The 20078-nt window shown below is 41.5% G+C and overlaps 2 protein-coding genes across 9 annotated transcripts in view; one reads left to right on the top strand and one right to left on the bottom strand.

Annotated features, from left to right (window-relative positions):
- The window catches only part of dgkh (diacylglycerol kinase, eta), a 46894-nt gene extending 35417 nt beyond the window's left edge, over nt 1-11477 (bottom strand). For 4 of the 7 annotated variants that reach the window (XM_074694499.1, XM_074694498.1, XM_074694497.1 and 1 more), the window contains exons 1-3: nt 9761-10221; nt 1588-1698; nt 976-1134 (exon numbers count right to left, since the gene is read on the bottom strand). In XM_074694499.1, coding sequence (XP_074550600.1) covers nt 976-1134; nt 1588-1698; nt 9761-10216 — 726 coding nt within the window. In that variant the 5' untranslated portion in view covers nt 10217-10221. Of the gene's footprint in view, nt 1-975; nt 1135-1587; nt 1699-9760; nt 10222-11155 lie in introns of those variants that run through there. The other 3 variants (XM_074694500.1, XM_074694505.1, XM_074694501.1) reach the window with 3 other exon arrangements.
- Nucleotides 11478-12982: 1505 nt separating this feature from the next.
- Nucleotides 12983-20078, top strand: part of vwa8 (von Willebrand factor A domain containing 8) — a 45497-nt gene continuing 38401 nt past the window's right edge. For both annotated transcript variants that reach the window (XR_012599893.1, XM_074694535.1), the window contains exons 1-6: nt 12983-13318; nt 15489-15566; nt 15681-15811; nt 16054-16164; nt 19423-19590; nt 19736-19900. Coding sequence is in view for 1 of the 2 variants with exons in the window: in XM_074694535.1 (XP_074550636.1) it covers nt 13180-13318; nt 15489-15566; nt 15681-15811; nt 16054-16164; nt 19423-19590; nt 19736-19900 (792 nt within the window). In the remaining variant the exon portion in view is untranslated. The remainder of the gene's footprint in view (nt 13319-15488; nt 15567-15680; nt 15812-16053; nt 16165-19422; nt 19591-19735; nt 19901-20078) is intronic.

Genomic DNA, 20078 nt, shown 5'->3' on the forward strand with positions numbered 1-20078 from the left:
GAACCAATCCGACCTCTAGAAGGTGGAGCTAGACACATCATAGTCCATTGACTGGTTAAAATAATCATCTCTCCCCGTGCAACAACTGTATTGAAGAACAGCACATAACCCTGCCATGTTTAAATCTCTAGTTGACTTTGTGAATGTAACTCTTTTTTGTTTGGAAAGTGGCACCAGAAAACCGAGACAAATAAACAAATAGCAAATAAGCATCCATTGTTAGCAAGCTAACGCTAACTGGCTAGATGCTAGCTTCACCATTCAATGCTACTGCCGTTTTCTGTATTCTAGTATTACTGGTACTTAACTATATCAATCCATACTGGATCACTCGATGGAAACACGGCTAAAATGGGACCATATCTCACTATCCAACTTCATGCTGGATTGAAGAAGATTCAAAACTAGAGACCGAGACTATGAACTCATCAGGAAAATGTTCACTGATGGACAAACTCTATGCATCATAACTTCTTAAGTAATAAGTAGAGTTGCTCACTGCTGGCAAGAAAAACTGTTTCTTTCTTATTGGCTTCACTTTTGTGAGTCTGAGGCTATGTACACATCTTAACAAACAGCTTATGGTTATATTTCTGGATGAGAAAATAATCTATATTTCTGAGTTTAGCACAATCTTTGAATCTTATTTAAGGTGTTTCAGAAACTAAAAGTTGTGGGTAGGACAAGCAACACAGGAACATTCTTAAATCAAAACCCCTCCCGATGGTGAAGAGAAAACTTGTTAAAGAGGTAGATTTATGTTTGCACGTGTTTTGCTGTCCGACCTGACACTATTATCTTAACAGATCCATCCGTCTGCATTCATGCCATGTGCTGATGAAAAACAAACCTTCTGAATGTGTTTTTTTAAGTATGCTGAAAATGGAACAATATCTCTTATGGCATGAATGCAGCACCGTGTATGGATAAGCAAGTAAAACCAGCCCTTGGGGCCCCTGGCTGCTCTGTGCGGACCCGAATTCTCACGAGGCCCTCCTCAGATCCGCTGGCACCCAGAGGAGGAGGAGAGCGCCGTGCACCCGTCCAGCATACAGACAGAACTCGCCAGCACACACGGCTCCTGGACACCCTGCGCAGCGCTCGCTCCTGCCAGCGAGCCAGGGCGGTGCCAGACTAACACACACAAACATACAATGTCCAAATCAAGGCTCAGGTTAGAAGATAAGGGGAGAGAGAAGTCAGTAAGAGTTTAAGAAGAACTTAAAATAAAATAAAGGGGAAAGGAAACAAGGGGGAAGAAATCAGACAGAAAAATTCACAGTCTAGCACAAAAAGACTTAAAGACTGGAACATGGGGACATGGATAGACTGGATAATTTTTACAAGTGCTTCTAAAGCTCATTACGTTTAGGGCAATTTGAGCTCTGTTTACCCCTGTAGAAAGGTTTGCATGAACCAGGACACATCAAATCAGAAGTTTGGGACAATAAACACGATTTATTGTGGAAAACATATTCTACATGTTTGCATCTTCTCCTTTTAACTGATGTCAGTTTACAGAGCAAAAAGAGTTCATGCATGCGTCTCTGCATGTGTGCAGAATTTGGACACACCAGGTGAGCTTACCTTGGCATCTTTGGCATAGTAGAGAGTTCGTCCTCTGAGTTTGAAGTAGCGCTTTTTCCACCTCTGGAACGAGCTGGTCTGTTTCAGCAACAGTCCTTCCTTTATGCTCGTCTGCAGAAAAGAGGATTGAAGAAGAGACTTGTTATAATACATAAAGATGAAAGAGTGCACTATTTACACACTTATGCATGTGTACGTGTTTTTATTGAGGCTTCAATTTCATAAATGGAAGAAGAGGAATCAGCCAAAAAAGTAGCGAGGAAGCAAACCCATTAGTAACACACACACACACACACACACACACACACACACACACACACACACACACACACACACACACACACACACACACACACACACACACACACACACACACACACACACACACACACACACCACTTATTTCTCTGAAGAGCTATAAACACACATCAGTCTCACTTAACCTCTCCCCCTCAGCCAGAGAAAAAATAATGACGTACACAGAGGGAGAGAAAGGAAGAATGAAGTGAGTGAGGAGGGGAGAAAGGATAGAGGACGGCATCCCATTGAGAGCTTCAGAGCAGCTCAACCAACACAAATATGTCCTCCAGCATGCGTGGTTTACAGTCTAAAAAAAGACTTCCACATGTTGGTTATTTTTGTAATCAAGGCAGAGGAGGAGAGAAAAGGAGAGGAGGAGGAGAGGAACGAGGGAATGAGACAGTCTGAGCTGCAGACAAGAGAGAAGCTGATGAGAATCATAAAAAAACAAATAATATAGAAAGAGTGATATGATTTCTTCCATCGAGCATGAATCTGTGTGTGTGTGTGTTCCCCTGTGTGCTGTCACATCAAATCAAACCACCTTCATTACAACCACCATCCTCACACACACACACACACACACACACACACACACACACACACACACACACACACACACACACACACACACACACACACACACACACACACACACACACAGGTTATTTATAGCAGAGGAAGGCTTCTCTCTAAGGGGAGAATTACAAACAGAGGTTGAGGCCTGAAGCTGACATCCTGCCCACCAGCTGTGTCAACTTAAACACAGAAACACTGCTGCAGCATGCTGTGGACACACACTTATGAGCATGCATGTCAGGGTGGATGATGCAGGCATACACACAACCAGATCATCATCATGCAAATCATATACAGGTTGAAACATGAAGGTACTTAAGTGTAAGTTCTTCATCATCCACAAACACATCTCACGTTTGCTCCGTCTGCAGGATTTTAGTGACGGCGAACTTTTTCCAGATTGTAACACTCTGTGTTTGGTATGTGTGTGTGTGTGTGTGTACTTTCTGAATAATAATGACTTAAACCATGTTTTAACTGGATTCTTAAGCTTGCAATTCCCCTTCCAAAGCCAGTGAAAGTTTTATATCATTGCTGTTTTCATCTCCTGATCAACAGTTTATGACTACAAACTGACTATGACGTAATGAAGCATAAAGAAGAGGTGCGTTCCTTTAAAGGCCTCTCTCAGAGCCGCTCTGACAGACTCAAGGGGATCATCTTAAGACTACTTTAAGCTCACTTCAATGAAAGAATTTAATATGAGGCCTGCAACAGAAATCTTCCCGTAAATGATGACCAAGGGGCAAAAACCACAACAGGAGGACTTCAGACTGAAACTCCTCTGAGACTGCTGTCTACCTACGTTAATTCCCTGTTTTCTCTCCGTAGGTACGCCTGAAGTTAAAATTCCTGTGGTGGATTAAGGTGGAATACTTCGATGTGGACTACCCTATAAGGACTTATAGCTGCCTGCCTCAGACTACAAAGTGAAGTCATCTTCTTATTTAGAGACGTTGGACCACTGCAGGACGCAGGAGGTGAAGGAGTGCAGGGAAAGTGCGCTCAAAGAAGCACAGAGTGGAGCGTTGTAAACACTTCCAGACGTGCAAACAGTCTCACATGAAAACATAAACATATCTCATGACGTACGATGAGCTGCTTTGGCTAATCCAGCTGGAAGAGGGAGAGCTCACATATGACCGAGGAGCTTAATGAACACCTCATGACTGACGGAGACAAACACCCACACACACAAACACACACACACACACTCACACAGTGGGGTGAGTGAGTCATTGCAGAAGCTGTACAACCAAGTAAACTCAGTGCATATCTTTAATCTTTACCTGTATCTGTTTTTCTCACCTACAAAATGACGCTACTGAAGTACCGTTACCTACTTTTATAAGGTGAACAGTTTCTGCAGAATACTAAACCATTCTGCTCTAAAAATAGCACAAGATCTTCATGATCAAGATCTCCACAAAATCTTTACTAGGCTTAAAAATGATGAGGTCACTACATAAGGATCTCCTGTTTCATGACTTCTTGTTGGGGGAGTGGGCCTCGAACACCAAGAGCTGCCTTCAGAAGGCTGGCCAATCAAAAAGAAGGGGGGTTGTGGAGTGAGGGGCCTTAAAGAGACAGAAGCTAAATGAAATATTTCAGACAGAGGCTAAATAAAGAAAAATAGGGATTTCTTTGAGCTATAAATCATGTAAAGTGACAGCGATTCTTAACTTTGTTGAATCAAAAATCATGAAAACAGAAACTGTTGAATTTTAAGGCGGAGGAACTTCAAACTTTTGAAGTTTGAAGTTTAACTTTAAAACCGTCTGCACAGCCAGAGTAGCAGAAGTGACTTTGCTCTAGTTCCCCGTTCTATTTTCTATTTTGTCCCTCCTTGGCCTCCATAGTTCCTTTCCCTTGTCTCCATCTCCTTCCTGTTGCCAAGTAGGCCAGAAGTGATCTATAAATAGTCACTCTGCTTGCTGCTGTACGCTGCTCCGCTGCTGCTGAGACACAGAGCAAGTCCTGTGCCAGAGAGAAATGAGTAACCTGAGCACCATGTACCTTACACCCACACTCTGCCTGGCCACTGACAGGGTGACACACACACACACACACACACACACACACACACACACACACACACACACACACACACACACACACACACACACACACACACACACACACACACACACACACACACACACACACACACACACAAATGCTTATACAATAGACAAAAGGCACAGGCAGTTCAAATGAGTCCAGCAGCTGTGCTTGGTGGATAAGAGCAGAGCAGGAGTTCCCTGAAAGGCTAAATGGAGAGAGCAGAGCAGACCTACGTCCTTCCTTTGACGATGAACAGACAGTAGGTCAGTCAAACTCACATATTTAGCTCATGCACAGCCATCTATGACCATCTATGAACTAAAAGCACAGACTCTCTGATTACAATTTACAGCCTCTTTCTCTGTCCTGAAGCCCCAGAGTGCTGCGTCCTGTACTGATGAACCAGTCTGTTCTGGTCCACTCTCTGAGGTTTTTCCTATAGTCTGATCAGATTTCACAAACACTCACCTCCCTTTTTGGTTTGAGTGTGTTTTCATGGGGAAAGATACAAAATTCTTCAGGTGACACCCTTTTGGGGGGGAAATGTTTTATCCTCTACAGAGGGAATGTGAATTTTATGATCCACTTCTACTGATGTTAAATTACCTGACAGTGAAAACAAGAACAAAAATGCACCACTTACTTTATCTATATGAAACCTAATCTATTCAATGCGATACATTGCAAAAAAGTAAATAAGATTTGCATGTTAGGTTCAGCAAGGTAACCATTTCAGCTAAGCACTTCTTTGATTGTTTTTGATGCATTGCAAGCAAACTCCCACACACTATCCTGCAAAAGTACATTTTTTGGACATCCCTATGTTCCCAAACACTTCCAATAAATCAGTTAGTACAAGCAGGCAATGTTCTTCTTCATAGCTGGTGATGTTTGGTTTTCAGTATTTGCATTTTGCAGTTTTTGATGAGCTCATTTTCCTGCATTATGTCTTTATACATGTCTGTATAAAACCAAGTTCTGCATGGATGCTGCAGAGTGAAACATGTTGCATCACCAGTTTCCTGTTGGAACATGAGAAAGATTCTTTGCTAGCAGAGCCCATGACTTCAGCATGTTTCCATATGAAACCTGCATCTACGGTCTGTTCCCACACGTAGACGCTGAAGAAACAGAGCTACCTCAGCCTGCCAGAAGAAAACAGACCACTGTCTGGAAATTATAACTGCTGACAGAAAACACTAAACTGCTGTGACTGTAATTGGTCCCTCCATAAAGGAGACTCCTTACTTATCTGTCTTTACTTTTAGTGGATGCTGACCGGCTGCTAAGGGACACCCACTGTCTCAGGAATCATTTATCCAGTTACACCTCCATTACCGAATCATCTGTCATTCCTGAGTAAGGATCACAACAATCCTGTCTTTTAGAGACCACTGCTGGATAAATCTCTCCTTCTCTCTCCATGAAGCATCTCCACCTTCTTCCTGAAGCTGTCTTGGCACATCGTCCTCTCTGTGGGGTGTAAATTGTAACTCTCTGCCTCCTCTAACTCCCACTACATGCTAAAATTTCCCCACAGTGATGAGAAAATTACCGTCCTTTAGCTTGGAAGTGATAATTCCCTTGTCTGTGATCGCCTTTGTGCAACTGGACCACATACACAGGGAGTTCTACATGTGTCACGACCGTACAGAGGGTGTTACGTGAATCTGTTGAGACCAGCAATTAGACTCCGCTCCAGCTTTGAGCTGCAGAGAAAACTTCAGAGCTGAAGTGTCTGCATCAGGAAGGAAAGAAGTAGCACAAAGATTGTCTTCCTTACAGTCTTCACCATCACATCATTTGAATAAAAATTAGACTTCAGAATGTAAAAGCAAACTGCATGTTTCTCATGGAAGAAAAGTTGGAGATGGAAAAATGTGAACAAGTCCTTTTTTGACTTCCTCAGAAGACAACTCGACATGTTTGAGCGGGCAGAAAACCTTTGGCGGGTGTCTCAAGGTGCAAATTTCTCCTCTACCAAATTAATACATGAGTGAAATACGCCTTAGGATTCTGAGTAATCTGCCCTAAACTGACAGGTTCCTACTGCAAAACAACAAATATTGACTTTAATTGTAGTGCAGATTATAAATGCATAAACATGAGAGGGGGTGGGAAACTCAGGACAAAAAAACAACAAACCTTTGAGGCCGGCTTTGGATGCACATTTTACCCTCACTGGGTCAGAAAAGAACGAGAATCACCATGAGGATATTCTCCTCAGCTGACTGATCTCTTAGAAAAAAGAAACTTTGGGCGAGTAAACTCTGAACAGGTTAAAAATCTATCACAAGTCTGACTTACAACCAAACAGACACACACACTTTCACCCCGAGAGTCACTGATGAACCTGACAAGATGGCTTTGGACTGTGGGAAGAAGCTGGGTCACAGCTTTGCATGCAGGGATGCATCAATCAATCCCAGCACACCCAGAGCCTATCAGGTCTGGATTTATACTTTGTCAGGTTTGCAGAACTTTCACTGTCTCCTCAGAAGACTCAGAGGCACCATCAGCTCTGCTTTCATTCACACAGCTACAGTATTAGTCATAAGTTTATAAGCTTCCCCAGAAAAGGCTGAGAAGAGGTGGGCATTTTTACAGCAATCTGCAGTCTACTTCTTCAGGTTTACCTTTACATCCCAAACTCAGTATCAATGACACTCTGCATTTACTTCATCAGAATGAAAGAAAGAGAGAACGAAAGCTTTCATATGATAAAGAATCAAATTCCCTCTGTTTGCATTTACATCATATTTCATTCTCAGAGATCTCAGGGAGAAATGATACCCACAATCTCATGTTACAACAACAACAATTGAAGCTGCTAATGTATCGATCTGCTGTGATGGGTTTTAAGATTGGTACGATGAAGTCTCCTGTGAACAAGCTGTGGACATCTGCAAGAGTGATCATCAAGATTTCAGCAACATGCAGGAGAAGAGAATAAAGGGTTTAAAACCTTGATTTCTTTAAGATACTGTGCCTAAAAATATATACTGCATGCCTCCTTTATTCCACATATGATGAATTCTCATGTAAGAGTTTGCAAGTTAACAACCAGGCACCATTTTCTGTTTTTTTCTAACACAGAGAGGCTTTTAATGCCTCCATGCTGGATTTGATTAGCTGTCAAGTTTTTGAGATTTGCAGAGGGTATTTTCTCACTCATTATCTGAATCAACTTACTGACATCTTTATCTTCAAACTTTCTCCACATGTTGAACCCAGAGGAGATACACAGAAAGTAAGTTTGAGAACACAGTATGTGAATATGCTGCAGCACTCCCCTCTTTGGAATAAAAGCAGCTGCTTTACAGGCAGCATCGCCATGGAGTCTCACAATAAGGGAGCAGAGATGTGGTTGTCTGTGGCAACCTATGCAGCAGAGAGATAGTGGATGGAGAGAGGGGACGGACTCGGACACTGTGATGGACCCGCATACACACACATGTGCACACACAACCATGCACACGCACTCCAGAGCTGAGCAAACAAACCAGTGGAACAACACTCAGTGAGTCAGTGCCTGCATGATCCATTAGCAACCCTTAGCATACACACACATAAACACACACATGTTGTGACAGAGAAAACCCACTGACCCCCACAGCAACAACTCAGAGACCTTTGTGAGCAAGATGTGGACGTGCGAAGCACGCTGGTACAATTACAGTCCAAGAACTTTCTGCCTCTGTGACAGCAGCGTGAGATAATTGCAGGTTGTCATGTCAACTGCTTTATAAAGAGCTGCACAACAGATGAGCTCTACCTCAGCTCTACGCCTGCAGATGCATTTAGCATCCCTGCAATCAGACATACACCCCGACTCAAATCAACTCTTTGAAAACTTCTGCTGAGGCTTTGGAAGCAACAGGTGAGTGAAGAATCACTATGTGCATGAAAAAAATCAACTTATAGTGACCTGGAGGGGAAATGAAATGAAAATCAGCTGATAAGGAGGAGCGCCTGCAGCTGGGGTGTGTCTTTACCCCCTAGACTAGTATTTGATTGATGAAACAAAATAATGCTGGAACTGTTTCTAACTGACAGGAAATCAACTTCTTGCAACTACAAACATATAAAATAAACAAATGAACAGACTTTATATCTCATAGCTTGAGCTTTAATTTGCATCTTTGCATGTTTTTTTCTTGACACAGCTCACTTAACTGAAGTTTTTCATTACTGTTTGAAAAAGAAAGCCCAAATTTGTGTCAGATCTTCTTACGAGTGTATCATTTCACTTGGCAAACTTGAGATAAATTTGCTGATATAGTTTTGATTTAAGGCACACATAATCTGTATTTAAGATCTGCAAAGTTAGCATACATTTTATGTTGTTTCATCAGGTGTCTGTGACTTTTAACCGACATGAGTCTTTTAAAACTTCAAGACAAAACTGCTGGATGTCCAAGCAAACATCTCAACCATTGCGGTCACAGTCATGCAGCGTAGCAGTGCCCTCTCTGATATTGTGAGTTAGCATAAGAAAGGATTGGCCAGACATTCCTGAGCCCCACGTCTCTAAAAATACATCCCTGTGCTGAATAATGTAAGCAGTGCGAGGAGTGGAGCAGTCAATAATTAAGTGGATGCCTTGGTGTGAGAGGAGGACGCCGCTCGTTTACAGTGTAAGAGAGAAGTGGGCCAAGAAAGGTAAGGTGTCACAGGTAAGACTCAGCTCATCACCTTCTCATGTAGTCACGCGTAGAGGGATTGGACGAAGACACAGTCAGACATTGGAAACACTTGAGCTAGTTTGAACTTCTCTGACAGAAAGTTTGCAGCCTGCAGCGTTACTACTGTGCTCTTATTTGACAAAGTATATTTCCATGTCTTTCTAAAAAAACACTTCTGTTTAACCAATCACATGTTAGAAAGCACACAAACACACTTTGCTTATGCAATAGACTTTGTAAAGAAAATTACCTGTACTGTGAGTGTACTAGGCTACTAATTTTGCATAAAGTGCAACAGGCTTGTTGATATTGGGTGAGGTTTTTTTTCCAGATTGAAGAAAAGAGAGAGAAAGAGATCAAGAACTGGACTTTTTTAACAGTCCACAAGACCCTTAAGTCCAGCATTCTGGTCTGTGTTACAAGCAACAAGCCCCCAAACAACACACACCTCCATGGCCCAGTCAGCTGGCATCTCAGATCACGAACCAGACAAACTCAGGGCGCAGATTCACTCACTCTCAGAAAGTTACACAGAGCTTTCTTACCTTGCTCCGGATTTGTCCTGAGGTGGACACCTTCCGGATGAGTTTCTGGGGCCCTTCCTGCTCCGCTTCGCTGTCAGAGGACTCGTCCGCAGCCCCGGAGCCGGACCCAGCCCCCACCACATGGGCATGGACCTCCGCCACGGACGCCGGCCCTTTTTCCGGCTCCTGTCGAGGGGAGGGAGAAAACCAGTCTGGGTTAGCCTTGGCTCGGTTCTCTGCTCCGAGCTTCCTGCTGCTGCTGCTCAGCGGCTGCGGAGCGTCTCTCCTCGCTGACATCTTTCTCTGCCGCCGGGATAAAGACGGCAGTATTTGCTGGAGTGTGTGTGCGTGAGTGTGTGGGCTGGTGAACGCACAGGGGATGTTGCATGTCGCGGCACAGTGGGGATGGGCTCTACACACGGAGTTACCCCCCACCCCCACCCTTCCCAGTGCCTCCTTGGCTGATCCAGCCTGCATGCCAATCCGCGGAGGCTACAGACCGCCTCATCACTCCGCGCAGCAGGCAGCCGGTCTGCAGCGTGGGGCAAACCCTGGAGCGAGAACATCCGGGCAGTGCCACAGAATTACTACTGCAAATAGTTAACTGTTTAATATTTTCTCGGGCAACAACAATGCTTTAAGACTAAGTGTGTAGTGACAGGTTAGATTAAATAATAGGCTATCACAAAAGCTGCACTCTGCTGATTATGTCGCTTCTAATCAAATAAAAGCCACAGCCATCTAATTCAGAAAGAAGATTGATTTATTCCAGTTATAATCTCATCATTTAGCCAATGGCGTTAAATGTTTACGCACGAGAATAAATTGTCTATGGCTGCTCCAGCCTGAAACGGTCAAATAATGCACTTAAAATGCACCTTCACGCATTAAACCCAATTTTCACGCCTAAGTCTTGTCCTGAAAGACTGAAATCATTTTCCAAGAGTGATTTCAAATTATTTCCAGTACAGTGAGCAAGACGACAGGAATAGGATTCCACAAGGAAATGGGCAGGGTAGCCTTAAACATGAAGAGGACTCCCTGCTTTCATCCGAAAATAAACCTGACAAAGACGCACGAACACTCAAAGAATCGGAACATAAATCAATCTGGAGTCTTGGGGGATACTCGAGTGGCATATTTTGAGCATGGTTTTTGCGTTAAACGAGCGCTTACATGGGAAATTAGACACAACAGCATGAAATTTAAACACATTTTCAAATCACGGCGCATAGAGGAACACGCCAAATAGGGACACAGGCTGTTAAAGAGGATAAAACACCTCCAAAGTGTGAAAACAGCGTCAGCAAAGCCTCTTAATTAGACCTGAAGCGCATTAAAGTAAGAGCCGGGATTGTTTCCTTTCTTCGGGTAACAGAAGTGATTAAAAAGTCTCCATTGTTGAATTTTACTGACCAGTTCCTCCCATGCTGGACTTCGCGTGTACGGGTACACATCCTCCATCGTCCCGGAGAGCTCTCAGTCCACTCCGGGTTGAGAAGAACCGAATCAGGGGAAGGAGAGTTGCCTCGCTGCCCTGACTCCGCTCATATGCGCTCTGAAAAGATGGGATTCACTCCTCTTTCCACCTCCTCCTCCGCACTCCTCCTGCCAGCTCTCTTCTCCTCCGCTGCGCTCGTTCCTCGGAGGGCCGAGCCTATCAGCGCTCCACGTGATAAATGTCAAACCCGCTTAAACGCGCGCGGCACGGGTACGGTTTGACACAGCCCTGCGGGGAATCAGGCGCGCACAGGCAGGGTGTGTAGGATATATAAATGCGGGTGCATGTGAGCAGATTTATGTACGTGTGTGTGAATGAAGGCTTAAACATAATTACGTCATTGATTTAGGTATAGCTACTTCTTCAGTAATCCAATTTATGCTTGCAGAGGTGTCTCATTCCCGTCATAAATCATAGCCTACTAAATGTGATTTTGTGCTGAACACTTTCAAGAAACTCTAAGTTAATCAAACTTGTCAGTTGTGAGCGAATTTTTATTAATTATCTTTATTTTGCAAAGATGATTGTTAAATCATCATTTTCCGAAAGTCATATTAAAATTGGTCGGTCGAGTAGTGTTAGAAACTTCAGTAAATTTCGGGGCTTAGACTGCCTTCATATAATATTTTAATGTTAGAAGATGCAGTGTCTTGAAAAGAGGTAAAATATATAACCACAGCATAACAATAGCTAATATGCTGCTGTCTCCAAGATGTACTATAAAAACAAGTTGTTAAACCACAAGAAAAGTCACTAGATATTCAATGTAACAAATGAAACATAAAAAAGTGATGTAAAAAAAATAGAAAAAAAACTTTTAGTCACATGATAACCATGATCTTGCAAAAATAAATTAAAAAAATAAAAAAAAGTTAGAAATATAAAAACGTGTTTCATGCGTTAGGTGTTGAGTAAGTTTTGTTTGTAAAGTTATAAGAAAAATATTTCAGAGTCTTTTAATAAAACACGTATTACTGAAATGTAGCATTGTTAAAGTCTGAAATATTGATTTAATGTGGTTTTCTTGAGAGAAACCAACAACAACAACAACAACAAAAAAAAAACTCAGATAAAATTTGTAACAATAAAATTAAAGATTAATATTTAATGCAGTAAATTTTCCATGATCTGGACTCTGTTGGTGATAAAACTATTTTTGGCAAACCATAGACTTAAAAAAATATGCGAAACAGCTGAAAGTAGTTGTGTGAGTTTTTAAACTTAGTAGCTTGTTTTTCTCCCCAAAAATGTGTAGGAAAATCTAATAGAGTTAGGGTTTATTACCCTAAATGTCTTTTTAGGCAGAATATTGCTAAAGAAAAAAAAAGATTTTATGATTATTAAGTGAATGTTTAGGAAGATATCTTTATTTTACATGTTGGTATAGCCTATTTAAACAGAAAAATGAAACTGACTACATTTTAATTTCTTATTTTGTATGAAGAACGGTGGGAATCAATACCTGTATTTCCACTCCTTCTTACATTGTTTGAAAATGTCAAAGTTTTTACTGTTTTGTTTTTAGCTAATTGCCTCTCTTTATTGGAGTTTTGTTTTAGTTTTTTGTCTCTTTGAACAATTTTGAATAATTGTATTCTAAACTCCATGGGACTTGAAACTCTTTATCAAAAATGCAATAAGCTGAGGAATATAAACCGCTCCTTTCATTAAATATTTATCATACTGTTTTATTTGATATAAGAAGGTGAAATAACTGCCAATTGAACTATACAAAGCCGGAACATTCGAAGCACTCGCCAAACAGCTTCTCCGGAAGACTGTACGGACGGACCAGTGTGTCCCTCTGTTATTGTGTTCCGGCTCCTTTAGATGAGCTGACAGATGTTATGAAATCAGGATGAGGCCTCAGGTCAGGACAAACCGACATTAGAAGCTTTATTTCAAAGTATGTGTTAGTGTAAAGTAGCGGAGGTTAAATATGCACCCCCAGATTCTGTGTGGCGGCTCCACGGCGTTAGTCGCTGCGCGGAGAGTGCGGAATATTCTGGGTGCTGTTCTGGGCAGAGACGGCTGGATGTGCAGAGCTCATGAGGTCAAACTCCTCAACACATCTTCAGGTAACTTCAACTTATCCTTCCATACTTTATCTGACAACTATTCAAGTTTTCTAATGATAAGAGTATAAGTAGCTCAACATTTACCATACAACAGGGATGTGGGCCAAAGGTTAAAGTCAGACAGCTCTGTGAAAATTATATGAACTTAGTTACCCTCACTCTCTGCTTTTACACTTTCTAGCAAGAACCAATCGGTAAGCAAATATGAAAGAGTAACGGCTCAACTTTTACTAGAAACACTACTCTGTAGTAACATTAAGTATACGCTTACTGGATTATTATTAATTTATAAATAGTTAACTATGGAGATGGGGTAAAGATTATAAAGTTGTTACTCTTTTCTTCCCTTTTTGAACATGTAGAAGGAGTAAAATCAGTGACTCAACAGCTTTTTCATTTTGTTTCTATTTCTTTTCTTTTTTGTGTGTGATTGCAAAATAAATAAGTTTTATGTTCTGTTTTTCCTTTGCTTACTGTTTTTTTAAAGCTTTCAAAATTAAAATTTTTATTCATTCATTCATATAATTTTCTATTCTTGTTTTAAACACATATTACAGTGGGTATAGGGAAATTTGTCAGCTCTTTTTTTGGCCCAAAATACCCTGACACATTTGCCTGTAGGGAGGAAGATGCATATCAAAATAAACGACAAAGAGCCTCAAGCTGTAAGCAGCTTAAACAGAGGAGTGCCCTGCCTTTTTTAAGGCATTATTGTTACAGGTTGTTATAGGTTTAACTGTAAACAAATTCTTCTCTATAACCCCGAGACACAGATGTCGAGAGTAGAGAGAATACAAGTGTTATCAAAATAAATTCCTATTTTAGTCATTTGACAGTACAGCACACCAGTTCAGTAACCCGTTTTTATTGCTAATGACTGCACAATTACGGGTCTTGTTGTCTTTTTATTAGGGATGCACGATATTGGATTTTTGCCGATATCCGATATGCCGATATATGGAAACCCTTTTTGGCCGATACTGATACCGATATTGATACCGATAATCACAAGTTTGTTTGTTTTTTTGCTGTAAAGAAAGCTAAGTCCATCCTGTACTGGAATTTATATGTTACTCTTATAGTGATGGTCTTATTTGTTTAAGAAACACACATAAAACAAGACAAAAAACATTTGATTTTACCATAAATAAGAAATGTATTATTTTTTCAAACTCAAGACATTCAGTATTGAAATACAGAAAAATAATGTCTTTAGATCACATGAACTTTAAATGTACAATGCATTTTTAAACATAACCAAGTTGCATTTGATTATTTTAGAAGCTACTGTAACAACCTGGTGACAGACACAGAGCTCTGCGGTGCAAATAAATGAAGTGCTACATTTTATTTAAGGAGCTTATTTTTCAGATGGAAAATAATAATAATCTCAACTGAATAGCACCTTATCGGCTGTGCCTATCGGCAGAAATTTTCATATCTGCCGATACCGATAAACGTGTTTTTAAGCTTTTATCAGCCGATACCGATATTGTGCCGATAATATCGTGCATCCCTACTTTTTATGTGAAATTTTTCCTAATTCTTTTAATTTTTATTTTAAACAAAGGGGGAAGTGAGTTTTCCTGTTTGGTTAAGAAGCCGTTTCATCTTTACAAGAGGTTTACCTGTAGGCTACAGCAAACACTCTGACTAATAAAGAAGCAGGACATGCAAATGAAGCTCCTTTGCCTCCCTTCCAGTTCCTTTGGGGTTCCCTTAGCTTCTCAGTCACTATCAGTGACTTAACTTGCCTGATTTATAGCCACCTGTGCTCTGACCTGTTGAGAAATCTTCCGAGAAAAGAGACCAGAAATAAGTACCAGACTTTGTTGTTTTTGTCAACTACACTGGAAGACATATTCAAAACAGCAATTAGTTTTGATACCACTAAGGGTTTTCCACAGTTCCAATTTAAATAAAAAATGCAGGTGCTTATCTCTGTAATTCCACCAAAAGTCTTGCAAGAGTTTATTTAGAAGCATAAACCAGGACTCTGTATCAGCAACGCACAATCAGCTATGTGTGTATATCTTGCTGGTGTGTCAAAGATCACCATTAGCTAGCATATATCGAGGTTGAATATGATGAGCAGCTATTACTGAATGCTCTTGATGGTAACTTGAATCATAAATTAACACGCTCTTACCTCACATCCTCATTGTTGCAGGTGACACGGTGAAGATCGGAGAGATCTCTTACAAACTCAAAACACCCAAGAACCCTGAGCTTGTCCCAGTCAAACACAGTAAGTCGTTGCTGTGTGGTTGTTAAGAGCTGTTTTAAAACATGTAAACATGCAACAAGAAGGCAAGGAGAAACAGCGAAAAAACATAAACCTGATTTTGCTTTGGTTTGTCAGTTTCAGACTCGTTGCCTCAGACAGTCGCGCAGCACCTGAGATGGATCATGCAGAAAGACCTTTTGGGGCAAGATGTGTTCCTCATTGGTCCTCCAGGCCCCCTGAGAAGATCCATAGCCATGCAGTACCTTGTGAGTTCTCAGCAAGACACAAACACAGACAATAATGAAGACTTGACATGGGGAACATCTTGCATTCTTACGGAAAATTTGTAGCACTGTAATCAAATTAACACTTCTCAAAACTTGATTGAACATGCATTATTGGTCATTGTTGTATTTGTTAAGGCTTTATGAAACTTGCATGTGATGTACAATGGAAAGTGTGATTCCTCTGCTGTAAAACACTGAAAGTTTCTCTCGTCATTGAGCAGGAGTTGACCAAACGGGAGGTGGAATATGTGGCTCTGTCGAGGGACACCACAGAGACTGACCTGAAGCAGAGGAGGGAGATCCGCTCAGGGACGGCCTTCTACATCGACCAGGTAAATCTACATACCTATGCAGCTCGCAGTTTTCCTTTGGAGTTATTGTTCTTCTGAAAAACAGGGTTTAAAATGTATCCAGTATGACTTCTTTTTGCCTTAAAGAGACAGCATCTAACTAAAGTGGTTCAGACGGAGACTGGTATAAGTGTTTTCTAAAACATAAGTGAGAGCAAAAAACATATTGTTTGAGGTGTACACCATGTAGATCCTATCACTACTAATTAATTTAAGAACACAGATGCAACAACAGGTCTGCAGTTTAAGAAAGGACCATGAATCTGTCTCAGATCAACTTCCTCATTGACAGATTTTCGATGAAAAAAGTGAACTCAAATTGGAGCATTTGTTCTGTTCCTCTCTGTACGACTTTTAGATTGATCAGGCTTCATGTGAACATACACCCCCACACTCTGATGCATTTGTAAGTAAGTAACCATGGAGACCAGCACTTCCTCATTACCCATGAGGCGCTCTCTGAGGAGAACTTTCTGTTCTTCAGTCATCTCCTTTCTCTTCTCACTGGTACTGATTTACAGAAAAAAACCTAAATATAATCCATATTAGAGCGATCATTAAACCCTGTCAGTCGTCTTCAAGGAGCTGTAGAGACAAGTGATGATGAGCTGAGTGAAGGTTAACATTTACTCAGTTATCTAATTAACACATGGCTTCATTGGTGTTAAAAAATAAATCAGTGGCATGACAGTTAAAAGAAAAACTCCATGGAAACAGGGTGAAGATTTTCATCTTTTATTCTCAGCACATTGTCCTCACAGAGTTTCAGAGAGCTCAAAGAGATAATTAATGAGAACGAACTGAAATGTCACTCCTTTTGATTAATTAAAAAAAGTTGACCTTGGATATTAATGTCTTATTGTATGAATGTCTCACTTGTTGCAGCACTGTGACTGCAGGAGTCATTTTTTTTTATTTTTTTCAAGTTGGATCTTTTCTGTTCATTTTCTCAGACAACATTTGAATGCATGGCCTGCCACACTCCAAAGTATTGGAGGCTGTCTCTGAATTATTCATAGTTTCCTGTCTGCCTAGTTGTACATTATCTAATGATGACACAGTCATGTAACTGCCCCAGCAGGTGAAAATATTCTCTGCTTCCATCAAGAGTGATTAGACAACCTCTTCCACTCTCTAGCAACACGATGTTTCCAACCTTCACCATCAGACCACCGCAGGAGGTTGTTGTTTCATAGTTTTAATATGTATTGGAGAATACTTCTCATCTACTTAGATATCACGGGTTTTGTGCCATCTAATGAAATGTGGGCAGAATATGTTCCTGTGTGTTTGGCGTGTGCTCCTGTGTGAGTTGGTGTTTGGATAAAACCCGTGCTGAGTTTTCTTGTATTTATGCTTCCCGTGGGTGTGATCAGTGTTTATTAGTCCATGTTACAGTCCGTCTCTGAGGGTCTGGAGATGTGTGGGTGCAAATTAACGAATGTTTCTCTGTGAGAATAGTTTGGTATCGTAGGAGGTGTGTGAGTGTGTGTGTTTGTGCTTTAACTAGAACATCCAAGTTCTCCTCAGGGCCCTGTGCTGATTTGCAGCCCTACATTGAGAACCATCGTGTCTGTCCTTGTGCCCTCCCCCACCCCCTTTCAGGCTTGTTACTGTTTTCTTCTTGTTCAGTCTGAGCATCACCCAAACCAACACATTTCCATGTACCATCACGTGGATGTCATTACATGCTTGTTGTATCTTGTCTGGCGACCTCTCTCCAGTTATCCAGCTGTTATGTAAGACAGATAACCATGACTCACACCCAAGCGGCAACCTCCGGTCTAATAATATGACACTATGTGGAAGTGCTAAAATCCGCTATTTCTCAAGTGTCCGCTTGAGGCTGCCTCTGAAAATACTGGAAGTCACATACACACCAAGCCAAAAAAGCTGTTTTCACAGCAGAAATTAACCTATGTACAGCTTGGTTCAAAAAACGTCACCTTTCTAAGTTGCTAATTTTACTATCAGCACACACTGTACAGGGTGAATTTTTTTCTCGGCCATTCAGAGGATATTACGATCGCAAGCTCGCCCAATCAGAGTCACAGCTCAGGGTCATGTGACCAACAGGTGCACTAATGCTGCACACGAAACCCTTGCCTTTACCAATATGGCTGCAAAAGTCAATGTGCTTCATTTACTTTTTCAGAAACTGACGGGTGACATCAGGGAGACTGCGTCCATATTTTATACAGTCTATGCTCACACCCCAGTTAAGGCTCAGTTACAGTAATACAAAGCTTGCAACCTCTACTTCAGTCCAACTTGAACCGAAATCAATAGAAAGTCAAGCTGTAGTTCACTTCTGCAGCAAAAAACGGGCAATGCATCCCTGCAAGTGGTGAAAATCTGTCTGACCTGGAAACTTTTAGGCATAAATTCAAGACAACTCGAGCATGCACATGAAGCTCAAAGCTATGCACTGAGTAATGAGTGCATGTGCAAGAGCAGTAGGTTGAACACACAAATATCATTCCTCCGTCTCTGATCAGTACCATATTTTCCACCCTTTTCCTAAAAGCTCCTCCTGCTCGGATGTTCCTTCTAAGTATCACTCAGAAAACATCAACCGTCTGTGTGCTCCCCGTGCCTCTCTCCATCCTGCGTCACATATATTTCGAACAATTATCTGATTACAGCGTTGGTGCTGAAAATGGACCCAGAGTTAAATTTAGAGCATCTGTTCCTCACTATAGTTTTATGGCTCTGCTTCCCACACAGCCTGCCTCGTATTTACATGTTCACCTAATTATATGGCCACTTGCTCTGTGGTGCGACCAGACAGCTAAAGTTTCCTGCCTCTTGACGTCAGATGTGCTTTTGCAGAAACACACACACACATACACACACATGCTGTTCAATCTAAACTAAGAGTAGCTCCTTTTTTTTCCCACATTTGATGGTAGAAAATAGGCCTTCCTAAAACAGCTGAGACTGTTTTGAAGCCTGGTTTGGAAAGTTTGGTGGAAGATCTGACCACAAAAAGCTGAAGACATCCTCAGGAGAGGCTTTAAGCTCAGCAGCAAGGGGAGGAAGAACTGGTGCATGGTCTAGTTGCTCTTTCTATAAATGTTTTCAGCACTGTTAACATTTACCGAGGGTCAGGGGTCACACTGGAGGATTGAGCAGGATTGAGTCACTTAATAATCAACATCTCCCTCCATCACCCTTGATTAAGCTTTATACTGATTGAATTTAATGATTGGTCTCCACCTGTCATGACTTCGCCCTCAGTGTGCGGTAAGGGCAGCAACACAAGGCCGAGTCCTGGTCCTGGAGGGGCTGGAGAAGGCAGAGAGAAACGTCCTTCCTGTTCTCAACAACCTGCTGGAGAACAGAGAGATGCAGCTGGAGGACGGGCGCTTCTTGATGTCAGCTGAGAGATATGACAAGCTGCTGAAGGTCAGAGAAGCACATTCACTTTCAACAGTCAATAACCATTTGGATTTGTTTTTTTTTTGCTCTGGTGTACCTGAAACTCTTAACATTCAAGCCGGAGTAGATGGTAGAAAATGATTAGGGGGTTGCATATCGTCATGTGTTGCAGGATCACACCAAAGAGGAGCTGGACAGCTGGAAGATTGTTCGTGTGAGCGAGGACTTCAGGGTCATTGCTCTCGGTCTTCCTGTCCCTAAATACAAAGGCAACCCTCTCGATCCCCCTCTGCGATCACGCTTCCAGGCCAGGGACATCTATTACCTACCATTCAAGGTCAGAACAGGAATAGCCAGATGATCTAACACTTAAAAAATTTCCACAAAGCTTTGATCAATTTTTTTGGGAACTAATGTCTAATAATAAAACAATCTTGTGGTGAAAATCTTAGGACATCCTAGATGCACATAGCCCTGCTTATTATTATGCAATATGCCATATTTCATTCATTTCA

Source organism: Halichoeres trimaculatus, unplaced genomic scaffold (genome assembly GCF_033239565.1).
Source record: "Halichoeres trimaculatus isolate MK-OKI-2021-1 unplaced genomic scaffold, fHalTri1.1 fHalTri1_scaffold_19, whole genome shotgun sequence".
Taxonomy (NCBI): Eukaryota; Metazoa; Chordata; class Actinopteri; order Labriformes; family Labridae; genus Halichoeres; species Halichoeres trimaculatus.